We start from the raw sequence: 17,475 nt of genomic DNA, 5'->3' as shown, positions 1-17,475 counted from the left end.
TAATCTGCTGAAAATCACGGAGTGAGTCCCACGGGGAACGGGGTGGGGAGGAAGAGGGAGATGGCAGGATCCTACAAAGCAGCATCATTTGTTTTGACAGCTTTTAATGTTCCATATTAAACCTTGCACGTGCTGATCTCCACCTGTGAGCTGAGGCCAGCACACCCTGGCATTTTAAAAGGGGTGTTTGGGACATGGGACCATATTTTCTCTGAAATTACCAGGGAAACTACATCAGATTCATTCCCTGGTTATCCATGATCAGAATTTGATATTACAGAACACCAGATATTAATTTATTTATAGGGTTTTTTCTATATCTGGACTATTTTAGCCAAATGTGAGGGTCTGAGTCCTGTATGACGACATTCCTTAAACCTGGGGTCAGCCCTGACCCAAATGAGGTTGTTTACACCACAGAGATGCCTGGAAGGGGCAGATGGGGACAAACCTGGCCCAGTAATGACAGGCAGACTTGAAAGTGTAACCACTCCCCAGATGGCTGCAGCCAGCAGAGGTAAGAACAGCCTTTCACTCTCAAAAACCATTTGATTAAAGCCCTCAAAAATACATTCATTTAAGCACCTCGATCTGAGTTCAAGGAAATCAAAATGCCAGCATTAAAAGCACCTCTTATTAACAATCCCAGCTCAAATATCAGATTGAACGGACATGGAAATGGAAATGTTCCCCACTGAAGGTCAGCTATGGCTTGGCCTGCAGGGGATTATCCCAGGGGTTACTTTTCCTGCTCTAAGTCTCATACTCTGGGGCACCTTCCAGAAGTTCTTACATTTAGCAGCACAAGAGGCACCTCGTGTCAGCCTTGGCCAAGGTCTCTGCACTGTCACTCACGCTGTCATTAATTCAGCGCAGTAAATTCAGCACAATCCACACAATTTCTGTGGATTTTAGGCAGCACACGACTCCCCACTCGAGGCAATGTGCACCAGGAGCTGTTCCAGCAGCACTTGCAGCCACATCTGGAAGTGTTACAAAAGAGGGAGCAGCTGCTGCTGGAAAATGTGGTGTGAGCATCATCTCTGCTCACGTTCCTCCTTCCTGATCTGGAGAGGGTGGGGAGCAGCTTTTTGGCTTTTACCTGCACAGGACCTTCCCACTGGAAGGGGATGGAAATGGTGAAAAGCTCCATGCAATAGAGCTGAAACCCAGGAAGGTGCAAACAGTTCAGCAACAGGAATTTTGGGAAATACCCTGCCCAAAGAGCTGGGATTCAGATGAAGGCCCTGCAGTATTTGAGGAGGAGCTGGATGGGGAGCATGTCCCATAAAGTCTAAACCAGAAACACTCCAGTTCAACTGGAAACTTCTCCCTGGAGTTCTCTTCTTCAAGAGGATCTTTGGGAAGAAAAGGGAGGAAAACATTTCACAGCTGTCCAATGCCAGCGAAGTCCATTTGCAACAAACCCTGCACTCGTGTGTGTTTATTCTTGGAATTTTCTGAGCAGGACTGGCCCCATGCTGTGCTCAGTGACAATCCCCATGGAACAGCCATTATCCCACATCCTCCTGGGCTGTCCCAGACCAGCACAAATGCTCCCAGCATGGAACCAAACGTCCTGTTCTTGAGTCAGTAAGAGCAGGGACATGATTTTGGGTCACTTCTTGTAAAATTTATCCAGGGAGTGAGGCAGAGAGGGAGGGAAGACGTACAGGAAAACAGGCTGGCTTTTCCACTTTCCAGAATTCTCCCCTGGTTTTTCAGAGAACACAAAGATTGCTCTGACCAGCTCCTGCTTTTGTCAGCCTAATATATGGTATTTAAAGAAAAAGACATTGCTTGTAAAATGTGACATTTCAGAAGCATTTTGCGATGAAGTGCTAAGCTTGTCAAACCTCCCTAAACACACGCTTGAGGCATGAAAGGTCTGACTGGATTCAACTCACTTGGAATGAAAACATTGGGGTGTCTGGAATATGCTCCAAGGGACTTGGCAAGCTGCATCCAAAGCCTCTCTCCAAATGCTTGGAACCTGGAGGCTTTGAGGTACAGGGAAAAAGTCTGTTTCAGAAAGCTTTTGAAGAGTGTGAAGGTGTGGTGGAGGAGTTTAGCATGCACAGATGATTAATTTGCTCCTGGAAAGGGAGATTTCTGACAGCAGGATATTTATACTGGAATATCTACATTAAAATGCACAGTTCCTTTAAAATTCCCTTTAACCATGGAGTTCCTTAGCACCGAATAATGGACCGTGGATCTCAGCAAATACCCGAACCTTGGGTCAGATCCTGCTCCTGGCTCATGTTTGTCACTTCCAGAGGCACAGTCCTGATTACAAAATCAAAAGATATTAATTGTCAAATCAACACCCTGCAGGATTTTGGAGGGGTTTTTATCCTGAATTCCTAAAATGATTCGGTGCTTGAGTGCACAGCAAAGCCAATCAATGCAACCTTTAGATGTGAGAATATATCCCACAGGGAGAGGTGTATTTAAATAGTTTTAAAAGGCTACTGCTTAAAATATTTAAATGTTGGTAATCATACATATTTACAGTGAACTGAATGAACTTTGAATAAACTGACAGGTTTGATTAATAACCATAAATAATTAACAGCTGTTTCCTTTCTGTCAAAAAAGGTATTGCAATTATAGCATCCTTAAGGCTGTCATTTACAGGCACTTCTTAGAGCAAATATTACAATGAAATGTTTCATTAACTCTTGGTGTAACATTCCTGCCCGGTTGCACAATGATGGTTACAGTAATTAGCACATCTTGCCTGGCTACAGAAATCATTTTTAGTCCATCAGGAGATGAAACTGGTGATAAAACCAGAACAGTTCTGGCTGATTTGAACATCGAAACAATCAATATGTTCATTGTTCAGTGTCATTGTTTGGCAACTGCTGAGTGTGAATCACAATGGATGCAATTCCATATGGAATAGAGGGGAAAGTTCCAGAGCAACCCTTTGCTCCCTCTTTTAATTCTACCTTGATTTTAATCTACCTTGATTGTAGAGTTAAGTTTGGTGGGCAGAATGTCCCTGCCAAGGACAGCAAATTCCAATTCTGTCCATCAGGAACAGCTCTTTCCCCTCTGTATATTCCCCTCCAACCTGGAACTAACCCCTGCTCCCACCAAGACTAATAAATACAAAAAAACCATTTGGGAATTCCTGCCCAACTACGAACCAAACGATTTGGCTGCTGAGAATCAGAACACAACGTCGGAAACACTTTTTAAAAAACACAAGAAGAAAGCAATTTCCACTGGGAATCAGATCCTGCAGGAAGACAAAGGTCTGGCCAATGGGGCCGGCTCTGGGATTTGAGCAGTGCGTTTCCCTGGGAATGTCTCCACACAGATTTTGGATGCAGCCTCTCCCACTGCCATGGCCGGCTGTGCTGGGGACACAACGCTGTGCACTGAGCTCAGCCTCGGGGAGGAAGGAGAAACTTCTACAGAGCTGTGGGGCCGAGCTGCTGCTGAGAGCTTTGGGGAGCTCTCTCCGGCTCCCCAAATGGGGATACCTGGAACTGCTGTGACATGGAAGGGGCTCAAGCAGTGGGGCAATGAGGGACGCTGCTCATCCCTAAGGCATGCACAGACTGTGCCCCGCGACCTAAACAGTAACCTAGCCTGCCAGAGGTTTGGTTTGGGTGGTTTGGTTTGGGTTGTTTTTCCCTCTGACCGAGGACACATCTCTCATTCTCATCTGGAACTGATTCAGGGTGCTGAGGACTGCGCTGTCAAAATCTCCCCCCAGCAGCCCTGATCATTCTGTGCAGCAAACAAAAGAGACACAGATTTTATCAGCTCTGATATCAGCGATGGCAGAGCCCAATTGTCTCCGCAGAGCCCTTGCGCAATGCAGCGGGGACGGGAGCGGAGCGGAGCCGCCAGGGCCTGACCCGGCCCTAAAGAGCAGAGTGGAGTCAGGGACACAACGCGGCCGTGCCACCCCGAAGGTCCCGGCACCGCCACCGTGGGGCTGCAGCTGCCCGGGTCACTCCGAAAGAAGCCACCCATCAGATAAAGCCCTTTTAATAACCCGGTCTGGACTGATGCTTTATCCTACGTAGCTGCGGGTGGGATCATCAGTGAAATGACAACCGCACCAAAACCTAGAGGTTTGGCTCTGTGACCTCTTCAAAACACAACATACCTGCTCCTCCTGGCAAAGCAAAGCTGCTTCCTGCCCCTGCCTGAGGATGTGTGTCCTCAGGGCTCAGCTCCCAGCCCCTCGGGAGCCTCTGTCCAGAGCCATTCCTGACCAGGCGAAGGGACCTGCACGCCCAGAGCTGCCTCCAGCCCTGGGTATCTCCCACGGGGGGTGAACGACTGTCTCAGGCAGCCCAGCCTGCCTCGGGAATACAGCAGGACAGCGGGAATGCTCAGGGAGTCCCGCTCACCCACGGCTGCAGGAGGCAGCTGGCCCCGGGGAGTGACAGGCTCTTGATGGCAGCAGCACGTGGAGCATCTTCATGTGACATCCACAGGTGGGGCGGAGGGGAAAACAGTTTTTATCCGTTGCTATGGAGTCATGATTAGCTTGTGTGTCTTCAGAGCCTGCCGAGGAGAAATGAAGGCTATTTTCTTATATAGATGTCATGAAATCAATCCTGGCAGAATTTCGGGAGTCAAAGGCTAAGCAGGTTTGCCTGAGTGCCTCCTGTCACTTGATACACAAATAAATCTAGCCAGGGGACCTGAAACAAGTGTCACTTGTCAGCCAGAGCCGGTCGCAAAAATGACTTTTTAGTCTCTTTTGGAGCTGTTTATGCACACAGCAACATCACAAACGTGTGTTCAATAAAACACAGCAATTATCTTCACCGAAAATGAGCCTTAGAAAATGAAGCAAAAAACCACCCTTATTGCAAAGGGTGACTTCAGAAGAAACTTTTCCCTTATTCTCTCCAAACGCTAAAAGCAAACCTGATGTTCTTCTTTTAAAATGTGTCTGCCTCTAGGTCTTTGGCACAGGTTCGCCGCTGGGAGGGCCGGCAATCTATTTAATGACTGCATTGACGTCAATAGCATAACTGAAATACTTACTAAGATGCATGAGTCCAACTTTCGGGGGGTGTGTTCGAGGCAGGCAGGCGCAACACGCGGAACGGACTCCAGCGGGAATGAACTCCCCCCGGAAAGCCGGGAAGAGTCTCGGGATGGCCCCGTGCAGGCTGGAGCTGCATCAGCCCCACTCTAAAAATCGCTTTGAAACGCTCTTTTAACCTGACAAGCAGCAAGAATCGCTTCAGCACTCACCAGCCCTCGTTTAGTCGCGTCATTAAGCTCATTATCTACCTGATTTCTTACACGGTTTTGTTTAGTTCCTGAATAATCTGCCTCGTGCTAGCACTGCATCCTTTAAAAATCGTATCTGTAGGTGCTAACAAGCCTCCATTTGTGCACACAGCCAGTTACTCTGAGCTCAGCTGCTCAGGAATACGCGCTTCCTCTGAACTCCTGTAAAAGCCCAAAGCACCACAACCACTTGACTTTTACAATCGCTCTCCAAATCAAAAGGTCAAATCTTCAGCCAAACTCCCAGCAAAGAAACAGAATTTCAAAATGAATCCTCTACTCTGTGTGTGCCCAGAGCCATTCTCCACGTGCCAAGCAGAGGAGGATGGTGCAAGAGCAGCAGCTCTGTGCTAATTACCCGGGACTTAGAGATATTTGTAACCCAGAGCTCACTTGGATGCACAAGGCTCCTTAACTCCTACAAAAAGTTGGGGCTCTCAGTAGCACAAGCATTATCCAGTCTTTGTTTATGCTTTATACAAAGGTTCGTGCACGAGTCTGTGTACATCCTACACCCACAGGAAAAATGAAAGAGTACGAGTTTGGAGGTCGTGTAAAGGCATGTGAGAGGTGCAGACAAACGTGCCGAGGTACAGGAAAGCAGAGCTAAGGCACAAGCAAGAAAAACACCGATCCTTCCCTCCCATCCCCAGAGAGGAATTTGAACAAAGCTTCAATCCCGTGAGCCCTGAAATGCTGTGGGTGAATATCCCAAAGGGCTACACCCCCCAAGCCTGGGGCTGCAATAAAATATTGCAGGCAGATCAGCGATATTTTATCATTAATTGTGAGGAGAACTGTCATTACTGAGTGCTGAGAGTATCCAAGGGGCTCCTGAGAAGAGTCTCTGCAAACCCCCTACAGCCTGGGAAGAACCTGGTGCTGTTTGATCCATAACTCTGTGCTTTGTTCCTGTCACCACTGGTGACATTAAATGTGGCAGTGGATCAAACAGGAATGGGAAAACACTGTCCCTCCCAGGATTGATGGTGTGGCACATGGGCCAAACAGACTGGGAAAAGTTTGTACTAAATTTGTGGAAGAACGTGAAGCTTCGACTGATGGTGGCAACCAGCAAAAGGCGATTTAATTCAGAGGGAATAAGGGTCACTGAAGGGAATAAATATGGAAGAAGGAACAAAACCAAGCAGGAAAAGCCAGAATTGTTGCTGGTTAAAGATGTTATTGGTTGAATCATTGGGTAGGAACTGCAGACATTTCGCTGGGGCCAGGGGAGGGGAGAGCTGGATGGAGAAGGGAAGGTGCGGATGGATTCCTGAGCCCAAGGTGGCACAAAGGTCACCCAAAGTAACTGTGGCAGAGGCCACGCTCAGCAGAAACAAAGGGAAACAGCAGAAAGAAACATCAGGAGAAAGAACCGTCAGGGACACTGTGTGACACTGTGTCCCTCATTGTTTCTGTAACCCAGACGTGGCTGAGCAGCACCGCTCCTGCCTCGGCCCTGCACAGCTGCTGGGGATGCCACACGCCACGTAGGAACCCCACAGCAGTCCCATCATCCTGCCCAGCTGTGGCCTCACCAGATAATTAGGGATTGATGGACTTCTGCTATGGCTTTGTATTTCCACGTGATGGTTTCTCAGTTAATTCATAAAAGCGATTTTGTGCGTTCCTGTGAGCTGCAGTTATAACAAAATAACAGGAAAAATCTGCCAGATTTACTTCAGCTGATACCAAGGACAAAACACAGGATGTTCAATCCATATTCCCCTTCCTTCTCTGGCTGTGCTTGCAAGGTTAAGAAAGCTCTGAAATTCACGGTGACACCAGCAGTGCCTTTCAAAGCCCTTTGTCCCAGGAAAAACCCGGCCAGAAGTTTTCCTACTTTGAAGAAAATGAAAGCAAAAAAGAATTCCCTCATTTCACCACAGCTCATTTATTTCACCACGGGCCTGGGTCCTTAGTGATGCAACACCAGCAATAAATTTGGCTGTTGCTGCTTGGAAAATCCTGGAATATTCCAGCTGGACTAAACAGCTGGCATGTATTCCTTGCAGTGCAAATGCTGGATATAATTTGCCTCCCTCCGGGGTAATTTTATTAATGCAGGCTTGTTTGCTTTAAACCCTGGGTTCTGTACTTCTCAGAACAGGATATAAATCACCCCACTAATGACAAATCAAAGGAGACATCCATGAGATGCTCACAGTGATGTCAATGGATTGTGGTAAAGCCATGAATCAATGGGTGACACTGGAGGGTTAAAATCAAATTCCAAGCTTCAACAAATCTAGAGAATCTAAACCCAGTTCATTCCAAACACAGTCTTTCATCTAGAGAGATGTGAGGCAGCCTAGTCCCAATCAAAACACGACTGCTTCCTTCTGCAAAACCTTCAGGAAAAACACTCTGCATCCTCTCAGCCACTGGCACAGAACCGCAAGGGTTCTGATAGGAAAATCTCTCCTTCCGTCCATAATTTCCAAAGCAGAAGCCACCAAGGATAAAAAAAAAGGTGCAAACACTGAAAAAAATTCCTTAAAAATCTCTGTTCTTGCTGCATTTACATGGAAACTTCCTTAGAAAGTCAAGGGTTGTGATTTTTTTCTGCTGCCTGGAAAGGAGTTACAGAGTGTGACAGTGGCTGTGAAGAGACAGAGGAAGGCAATCACCTGAATTTAACCAAGGATCCCGGGATTTTCTACCAATAATGCCAATATTGGCTGGTTTGACGTACGAAATAACGTCATTCTTATTAATCTCAAAAATGCATCTCCTTCCTACCCACAAAGTGTCACGATTTACTTAAATTGTAATGATCCAACTCACTTCTTAAAATTTTATTTGAAGGTTTCACTTAAAAGCAGCTAAGATTTGTGGTTAAAAACCCATTTACTTGAGGGGCTACAAATCCAACTTCTCCATGGTAACACAAAACTTGCTCTACAATTTTGTGTGTCAAACACTTCATTCCAAAAGGAATTTTCATGTATTCCCAGCATTAGAAGCTTGGATCAGCTAAAAAGTACCAAGTGTTCTATAGCTCACATTGGAAATACTGTAGAAAAATATCCCCGAAGTGTTAAAAAGTTGAGAGCAATTTTTTCCACGGAAAGTGTTAAGAAAATGAACCTAAAAATTCCTGGAAGGGCATTCTCTCCTCATTATTAGATTCTCTGACTTACATAAACAGATCTGTGGAAAGCCTAGGAAATTTTCCATGATTTTTTTTTTTCACACAGGCACAAATTCAAAGCCTTGCTAGACCCAACTTTAATTCAGGTGATGAGCTGCATTCCTGCTGGCTCTGACAGCAAGACAAGGAGTTTAAGATTGTGTTGTCCAGTTTTGCTTTTGCATCAGAGGTTTCCACCTCCCATTAACAATTTTGGAGGAACCTAATCTGGAAGTGTCCAGGACTCTGTGTGTCCCTTGAGAGCAAATAACACACAGCAGGAAAGGAAATGATAGCTATCCAGGCTTCACATGCTGTAAAAATTAAGCTTTATTAGTCCCTCCAAGCATGTAATTACTGGAGAGGCCGAGATAAAACCTTACAAATGGGCACTGCTCCAAATCTTATCTCCTTCTCTCTGGAGCAACCTTTGGATTAGTGCAAATAGGGCCAGCTCTGATCCTGAGAGGGGTTCTACAGACCCTCAGCTTGGCTAAACCCAGCTGTTGAAATGAATAAACCTGTCCTAAGTAATCAGCTTCTGCTGCTCACCCTCATCCTTCCCCCTGCCCGAGCAGCCCTCCCAGTGCTGCCCACCCCACCTTGCCATGACACCCCCTTCCCAGCAGGAAGCCAAGGAAGTCTCACCCAGGAAAGGTTTGAGTACACAGATTACATGGAAACAAACTGAAATAAACAGAATAAAAAAAAGATCCAGCTGTGTCTGAGCCTGTTCAAGGCTCGTAGGCTGGGGCTTGTCCAGGCCTGTGCACACAGGGACTCACAAGAACAGCAGCCACTGTGGCCATGACTATCAAACCAAAATCATGTTCATCTCCTGTGCTAATATACCAGTAGAAACCCCAAACCAAACAATTAAAATAACAATATTTGGAGCCTGATAGTTCTCTCCTATTGGTTTTGCAGGAGGAACCCAGAATTGCACCGGGGAGGGGGCAGAGAAGCAGCTGTGAGCAGAACTGTGCAATGAATGTTGTGTGCATTTGGCCTGGCAGCCGATTCCCAAATCCCACACGTACCTTGCAGATTCACTCTGGAGACAGGGGGTTGACTCGTGGCTGGAGATCTCCTAAGAGGGATAAAGAATACTCTGTCAATAGGTAGGATTTCATCCTTCCAAACCCTGCCAGCTCCCTCAGTTAAAAATCCTTTTTCATTCTCCCAGAGAAACCCAAACACTTCACAATGATTTGTTGAGCAGTATTGATCGATGTGCTAGGAAGAGCCAGAGATGGCTGTTCCCTGCCTGTCCCATGAGCTGGAAATGAGGAGAAATGTGCCACCATCCCATGCTGCCTTTGCAACGTTCTGCTCAAAATCTGCCAGAAGGCAGCAAGGGCCAGGCTCTGGTGGCTCCCCCATGGTCAAGGCCTTTTCCCACAAAGCTTTTCCCTACAGAGTCTGGAACGGACCCTGAAGTGATGTCAAACTGCTGCAAGGCAGTGCCACAGGTAAGGTCAGAAATGTGTCTTTATATCTTCCAGTTAACACTGGAATTGCTCCTGAAGCGAGGAAGAAGATGCTGCAGTCACTATTGTTTAGCTCTGAAACAGCTGAAGGACACTTTTTGGACTCTGAGCAACAATTTCAGCAGCAATTCCTGGATTTTGGAGGGGCCAAAACCTATTTGAAAAAATTGGTTCAAGTCAAGCCAACAGGGTCTGACTGGAAAAAGGTGCAGATCCTCTCCATATGTCAACACAGTTCCCTGTGAGACTTGCCAAACAAAACTGTTAATTTTTCAAGCTGAAACCATCATCAGAGACTTGTTTTTTAAAGGAATTTAAAAGAGTTGATACCAAAATCAAGATACTTCAGTTTGGACTGACTGCAGTACTTCAGGCTGACCAAAAATGAAACTTTGGGCTTCTGCTTCCCTAAGAAGTTTCGGATCCATTTTAACTGAAGCCAGATTTCCCCGCACTCTCCCCTCGCCAACCTCCTTCCTAACCCCAAATTTTGGAGTCAGCCACTGAACTGCAACATCCATTATTCGCCAGCTCTCCTTTGAAGCTTGAATCAAAGCAGGCAGAGCGGCTCAATTGTGCTGCAATTGTAGCTCCGGGGGGTTCTTCAGAAGTGTTCTGGGAAGGCCTCGCTGCCCAGGTGAGGTCTGCGTGAAAGGAGTGCAATTCCAGCCCTGCTTCCAGCCCTCCGTCCCGACTCCCGCCCCAGCGGGCTCCACAGCCGGCTCCCAGCAGGAGCCTCCCTGCGATTCAAAGGCTGTGCTGGCAGGATGTGCAGGACCCAGGTTCTCTGAAGGGTTCAGCACAGGGCACACACGTTGGGTGCTGAATTCCCTGCAAATGTGCCCCGACCTGCCTCTGCCGAGCCTTTTTTGAAAAGCCAGATCTTGAAATCTCTAAAAAACAGAAACTCCCCGACAGGGACACCACGCCACGGCTGCAGCACTCCCAGAACCGAAGGATCCATGCTCCAGGGATCTCCAAACCCTGAGCTGCACAGACATGACTTTGGGGGGGTGGGGAGGGATGAGCTGCTGTTCTCTAGGGTATTCCCCGCTCCACAGCCGGCACCGCTCCCGCCATCCTCAAATCCATGTCCTGGCCGTGCCCATCCTGTTTTCCAGGCAGCCAGGGTGCAGGATTGGAGATGTGATCCCTTCTCAACCACCACTGTGCTCCAGTGGACAAGGCTCCCGCTGCCCGCTCCTTCCCTCCTGCCGCAGGGGATTACAAGGAGCAGGCTCCGGATGCTTTCTGACCGCGTCCTGGGCTGCAACTGCCAAACTCGGGCACTCCAAACCCATTAATCATCCTCTCCTCTTTTCCAATCAGGAAACTGCCTCAAGAACCCTGACGTTAAAGTCCAAAAAATATGACTGCCAGTTGTTTTCTTTTCCTCCAGGCCTTAACATTCATATTTTCCAGCAAATATGTGGGACAGCATCCTCTTTTTCCTTGCTTGGGCCAGGAGGGGTAGAGGAGGAGGAGGAAGAAAGAGTGGAGAGGAGGGGTTAAAGAAAAGCTGAGATTCTCATGGTCCCCAGAGCAGAAGTTGAAGTCAGATATCACATATCATGAGACAGATGATAAAATCATGAGCTGGCAGCATGGCTGTAACCCAGCAGAGCTCTTTGGAAACTGTGCGGGAAGTTCCGCGGCACCTGGAAGCACATTCTGCCACGGACTGGGATGTTTGCCATAGGATGGTATAAAAATTTAATGACTTTTACTTTGGCCGGGCAAACAACTTTATACCTCAATCGAATCTGGGAATGTTTTCCAAAGAACACTGTAAGATGCCTCTGTGTCCTACAGGTTACGCCCTCACTTCCTTCTGGCCCTGTCCAGTTTCAGATTCCTCATTAGGAACTGCCAAAATGCCCGAGCTGTCCAAAAAAGCAAAGCCTAAAAAAAAGGAATATTTAAGCCATCTGGTTTTTCACTAACCTCCATCTTGGAATGTAGCAGTTCCTTCCCATCAAAATTGCCAATGGGAATCAACAGGAGGAAAACTTCACTCCTGGATAAAATGCTGGGCTTTATGTAAAATAAAGATTGTGAGCTGGTGGTGGGCACCAGGTGATGCCACTCACACCTGCACCTCATCCTGCCCTTCTGGAGCCAGCGGGACGCTTGGTGCGAGCAGCGCCTGTCGGTCCCAGGGTGGGATCAGTGGGATGGGGTGGGTGCACACCAGATCTCGCCAGGAATGAATGATGTTGGTTTGAGGCAAAACAGCTCTCCTGGGGCAAAGCAGGCCAGAGGATGACGATGACTGGCTCAGTATAAATAGCCAAAGGGAAGCGGTGGTTCCGGACAAAGGCATAAAAAGGAGTTTGTTTGGTTTCTCCTGTTCAGCAGGTAGAAAAAACAACATCCTCCTCCCGAGTGCATCACCTTCCTCATTCAGAGCAATCAGTGTCAAAGGAAGTGATGTGGGATTCAGTTCTCTGGTCAGCCCCCTCAGAGTTGAGCTCCAGGATGCTGCTGCCAGTTCTGTTGGGAAATCCTTGTTGTCCCCAGAGCCTCACGCTTGGGATGCCCCCTGCCTTGGCATCTGCCCTTTGGCCCTGAAAACTCACATGAGATCAGCTCAGTTGGGTAGAGCCTGGTGCTGATAACACCAAGGTTGCGAATTTCATCCCTGAATGGGCCATTCAGTTAAGAGCTGGACTTGATTCTGCTGGATCCCTTCCAACTTGGACAATTCTGGGATTATTATTGCTCTGGGAAGCAGTGGTAGAAATGCAGGGCAGGACCATAGCTTGAACAGAGATGATGCCTCTGCTTGGAGCTGGGCACCTGTGGAACGCCTGGGACAGCCAAGGTGGCAACGTGATGAAGATCACAGAATTGTTTAGGTTGGCAGAGATCACCAAGTCCAATCCAACACTGCCAAGGCCACCACTGCCCCACGTCCCCAAGTGCCACATTCACATGGCTTTTAAATCCCGCCAGGGATGGAGACTCACCCCTGCCCTGGGCAGCTGTGCCAGGGGTGGACAGCCCTTTCAAGGAAGAAACTCTTACTGATATTCAAATAAACCACCTCTGGTGCAACCTGGGGCCTTCTCCTCTCATCCTGTCCCTGTTTCCTGGGAGCAGAGTCCAACTCCCTCCTGGCTGCCCCCTCCTGTTAGGGAATTGTGCAGAGCCACAAGGTCCCCCCTGAGCCTCTTTTCTCCAGGCTGAGCCCCTTTCCCAGCTCCCTCAGCTGCTCCTCGTGCTCCAGACCCTTCCCCAGATCCATCCCCTTCTTACTCTCCAACCCCTCAATATTTTTTTTTGTGGCACAAGGCCCCAAACTGCCCCCATGATTCACAGTAGACATCACAAAAGCCAAAACACATCGCTCGCTCCTCAGGGAGGACCTGAGGGCTGAGGGGATGAGGGGACAAGGGGAGGAGGGGATGAAGGGATGAGGTGACAAGGGGATGAAGGGATGGGGGGGACAAAGCGATGAGGGGACGAGGGGACGAAGGGCTGAGGGGACGGACGCCATGAGGGGAGAGGAGATGGCGCCCCCTGGCGTCCCGCGCGAACGCGGCGGAGCCGTGAGGCCATGGCGGAGCCTGAGGCACCGCGGCCCCCCGGCCCCCGCCGCCCCTGCTCAGCCCCCGCCGGCTCCTCTCGTGAACGAAAGGAGCTTAAAAAGGCAGGCTTACTTGTTGGAGGTGCCGTGTAAATTGGTGAGGAGTGTGAAGTTGTTCCTCACGCTTCTTAGGCTGGCCAACACCTGAGGGAGACAAAACCGCAGGCATCAACCTTCTCCACGTAAGTGCTTTATAAAAACTATTTTAGAGGCCAATATGCCACCAACTCACCTGGGCGAAAGGTGTGACAATCAGGTCGTCACCATGCCTAAGGAAAAACGGAGAAAATGTATAAATTTCTGCATAAATTTACCTTCAAACAGCGAAATTCACCTCAGGGAAGGAGCAGTTTCCCTAAGGGGTTTTCCTCACGAATGAACCCATGCAGCGTTTAGTTAACACCACATAAAAACTTGTTCCTAATGGAACGGTCACCGTGTATATCCAAAACAACCAGCAGGAGCGAGCGTGAGGACTGGGAACGCCAGGCAATAAAAGCCAGGAAATTCAAAAGTTAAGGCTCACGCTTGCACTGCGGCGGAAAAAAACCAACCGTAGTGGTGCGGGGAAAGGTCACCTTTGAATTTCCTGGCTTTTGTTGATCTCTGTCGCAGTCTTTAATCTTGTTCAGACGCCGGGTTTTGTCCGGCTGTTTTCATCATGGAAGATTTGAGCAGAAGTTCTGAGCAAAATACACCATTGCCAGCAATAAGAGGGAATTTTTTTTTTTTTTTTTTGGTATTATATACGGTACTTGTGCGTGTATGGAAAATCCTTTATGATTCACCTAACTGAGAAATGGCAGAGGATAGAATCATCAAATCGTTGGGGTTGGAAGGGAGCTTAAACCCCATCCAGTCGCACCCCCTGCCATGGGCTACCTCCCACTGTCCCAGGCTGCTCCAAGCCCCAATGTCCAGCCTGGCTTTGGGCACTGCCAGGGATCCAGGGGCAGCCCCAGCTGCTCTGGGCACCCTGTGCCAGGGCCTCACCTCCCTCTCAGCCAAGAATTCCTTCCCAATATCCCAACTATCCATCTGGCAGTGGGAAGCCATTCCCCCTTGTCCTGTCCCTCCATTCCTTGTCCCCAGTCCCTCTCCAGCTCTTTTGGAGCCCCTTTAGGCACTCTTAGGAGCAATGTTGTAGACAGTTCTATTATTGATCCCATAATCAATAACAGGATTCACTAAGTGGGGGCAGCAGAGTCGGCTCCTGGCTGCCACAGGACCCTTTGGAGAGGTGTCCTGCAAAGAGGAATTGTCCCTGCTGTGCTGCCACAGAGCTCATCCCCTTGTCCTGCCTCGGGTATCAGTGCTATTAAGTCCACAACTTAATTAAAATTGTCTCCACACTGATGGAGACACTCTCCCAAGTGCTAACAGAGCCTCGACACCCACAGTGGATGGACACTTCTGCAGAGAGCCATGAATTTGGGGGAAATTATGGGATTCCCCCACCCCTGCACACTGCCGGGGAATCGTTACAACCCACCGTTTACACCAAACACTATTTGCATAATTTGAAGTGGTTCCTTCAATAAGTATTTACTCCATTTTAACTCACAGCAGGGATATTTTCTTGCCAAATTCTCATGGATCTGGCTAATATTCAGATTTCCATTCCGTGACAAAACTTTCACAACAGTTCAACTTCTTTTTATGAGCACTTTTTTTATCGCTTAATGGCCACTTTAAAACTTTAAACTGGGCCTTTCAAAATAAAGAGCTGGGAATCCAGGACTCTCTGTGGGCACTGATCCTCTCGAGCTCAGCCATCTGTCTCGGCTCGTTTTCCACTCAGTTCTAGGGAACAGCCCCCAAAACAGGATGGAGTAACAGCAATCCTGTAAATAACAGTACAGCACAACTTCTCTATTATCCCAGCATACGGCTTTGAAAGCTCTTTTGCTAAATTCTGGAGAACACGGGAATATTTGAAGGATGGGAGAGGATGTTGGATCAGCACCTGTTTTGTGCATTCCAGCTACGAAATGTGTGTGTACCACCCATAAGCTCTTCCTAACAGAGCTCTAAGGATGAGAGCAGCACGGAAAGCTCTTAGAGAGTGTAAAATGCGAGCTGAATTGATGCTTACTGTTCACTGGGGAGGGAGGAGTTCCTGGACATGGTCTTTGGTGAGAGGTCATAGTCGCTGTCGGATCTGTACAGGAACGACTCCCGGCGCTGGCTGTGGCCCGGGAACGTCGTGTGCAGGACGAGTCCCGACGAGGAGCTGGCCTGCGGGTCCAGCGGGCTGCGCCCTGGGGACGGGCCATTTTCCACATCGAAGCTGCGAACGGAACACAGATGAGTGTCACACGTCTGCCACAAGAGGGCTATCAGGGCATGTGTCACCTCAGCGCGGCTCACACCGTGTCACCACCGGCCTGCGGTCACCGCCTGCGGTCACCGGAGCCGCCCGCTGGCACGTCTCTTGCGTGCAAGCAGGACTCTGCGGGACCGTAAACATTTACCCGGAGGCTCCTGTCCTCACTGCCTCCTCACGCTGCCTTCAGCATGAATTTCTCCCGGCTCAGCACAGCTCTCAGCATGACCACACAGCAGCTGAAGAGGGCAGGGTTAGATGAGACATGACGGGGAAATTCTTCCCTGGGAGGGTGGGCAGGCCCTGGCACAGGGTGCCCAGAGCAGCTGGGGCTGCCCCTGGATCCCTGGCAGCGCCCAAGGCCAGGCTGGACATTGGGGCTTGGAGCAGCCTGGGACAGTGGAAAGTGTCCCTGGAATGGGATGGGCTTTAAGGTCCCTCCCAACCCAAACCATTCCAGGATTCCATGGTTTTAAACACCCCACTCCACCCTCAAGGCCGTTTGCACAAGCCCTGGGGTTCAATTTGCCAAACCTCACTCCAAGCCTTACAAGCACAACAGGGACTAAAGACACCACAAAGTGACACCACCCTCCAGCCCAGCCCTGGAGCCAAGCCTTTGAAATCCTGCAAGACGGGCGAGCACTTGGCAGCTGTGGGAGCTGGATGCCCAAATCGTGTTTTAGCCATTCAAGGTATCAGTTCAGTGAATTTTAAACAGCTGGGCTGCAAAATGAAGGGCTGTTTAAAAACCAAAAAAAAAAAAAGCACTAAACTTTCTGTCCTTTTCCATTTTACACCCACTTCCTTGTGGTTTCATAACTTGGCTGCTGCAACCTGCGGCTGAAGTCACCCTGGCCACTCTAGCAAGTGACACCCCTCGTAAACACTGCAAATGAGCAGGCGGCCTCCTTTGCCTGGGCATTTGGGCCTGATAGAAACACCAGCTGTGTGAGCGTGGCCCAGCGAAGCCAAGTGAGGTACGGCCACGCTCAGGAGGAATTTCCTTGCCTTTGGAAGTCAGGCTTTGTCTCCTTGCAGTAGGAGCTGAGTGCTTCCTCCAGTGCCTCTTGCCATGCCCGATGCCGTTCCACCAGGACACCAGGCTGTGGTCCCTGCCCTGCCTTTCTCCATCCCTCCACCCTTTAATCCAGAAGATTTCCTGAGCACAGTGGCAGGGAAGACCCCAGCTCTCCCTCCTCTGCAGAGTGCTTTAACCGTGGCAGGAAGAGCACATAAAGTATTAATCCCTGAACTTGCCTGAATCCTGCAAGTTTTCCACATTTCTACAGCACTGGGATGAGCTGGACACATCCAGGCTGCCTCAGTGAGACGCCTGGCACAGCCAATGCCCAGCTGGGAATACTGTGGCTGCTGCAGCTCCTGGCTGCCTGCTTCCCGTGCTCCCTGTTCCAGCACCTGGAACGCTGCCGTACGGATCACGTGGTTAATCCAACTGAAAAGTGCTTTTATTCCTTTCCTCAAGTTCAATGTGCAGCCACACCAGTGTTCCTCAGGCTCTTTTTCCTCGGCCTTGATCCAGCACTCAGCCACCCATGTGCTCAGCCAGAAGTTAACAGATAATTCCCCAAAAAGTGACAGATACCAGAGTTTGGAGTTACCTCTGCCAGGAGTATTCCATGTGAACAGGCACTCC

At 49.0% G+C, this 17,475-nt stretch overlaps 1 protein-coding gene across 6 annotated transcripts in view; it reads right to left on the bottom strand.

Moving 5' to 3' along the window:
* Positions 1 to 17,475, bottom strand: part of PDE4B (phosphodiesterase 4B) — a 174,720-nt gene that overhangs the window by 44,644 nt on the left and 112,601 nt on the right. For 5 of the 6 annotated variants that reach the window (XM_032117501.1, XM_032117502.1, XM_032117500.1 and 2 more), the window contains 4 exons: positions 15,588 to 15,782; positions 13,725 to 13,761; positions 13,566 to 13,636; positions 9,454 to 9,503 (listed from right to left, as the gene is read on the bottom strand). In XM_032117501.1, coding sequence (XP_031973392.1) covers positions 9,454 to 9,503; positions 13,566 to 13,636; positions 13,725 to 13,761; positions 15,588 to 15,782 — 353 coding nt within the window. The remainder of the gene's footprint in view (positions 1 to 9,453; positions 9,504 to 13,565; positions 13,637 to 13,724; positions 13,762 to 15,587; positions 15,783 to 17,475) is intronic. The other variant, XM_032117507.1, reaches the window with a different exon arrangement.

This window comes from Corvus moneduloides, chromosome 9, assembly GCF_009650955.1.
Source record: "Corvus moneduloides isolate bCorMon1 chromosome 9, bCorMon1.pri, whole genome shotgun sequence".
Taxonomy (NCBI): Eukaryota; Metazoa; Chordata; class Aves; order Passeriformes; family Corvidae; genus Corvus; species Corvus moneduloides.
The sequence above is the reverse complement of the archived record's forward strand: the minus strand, read 5'-3'. Positions and strand labels throughout refer to the sequence as shown.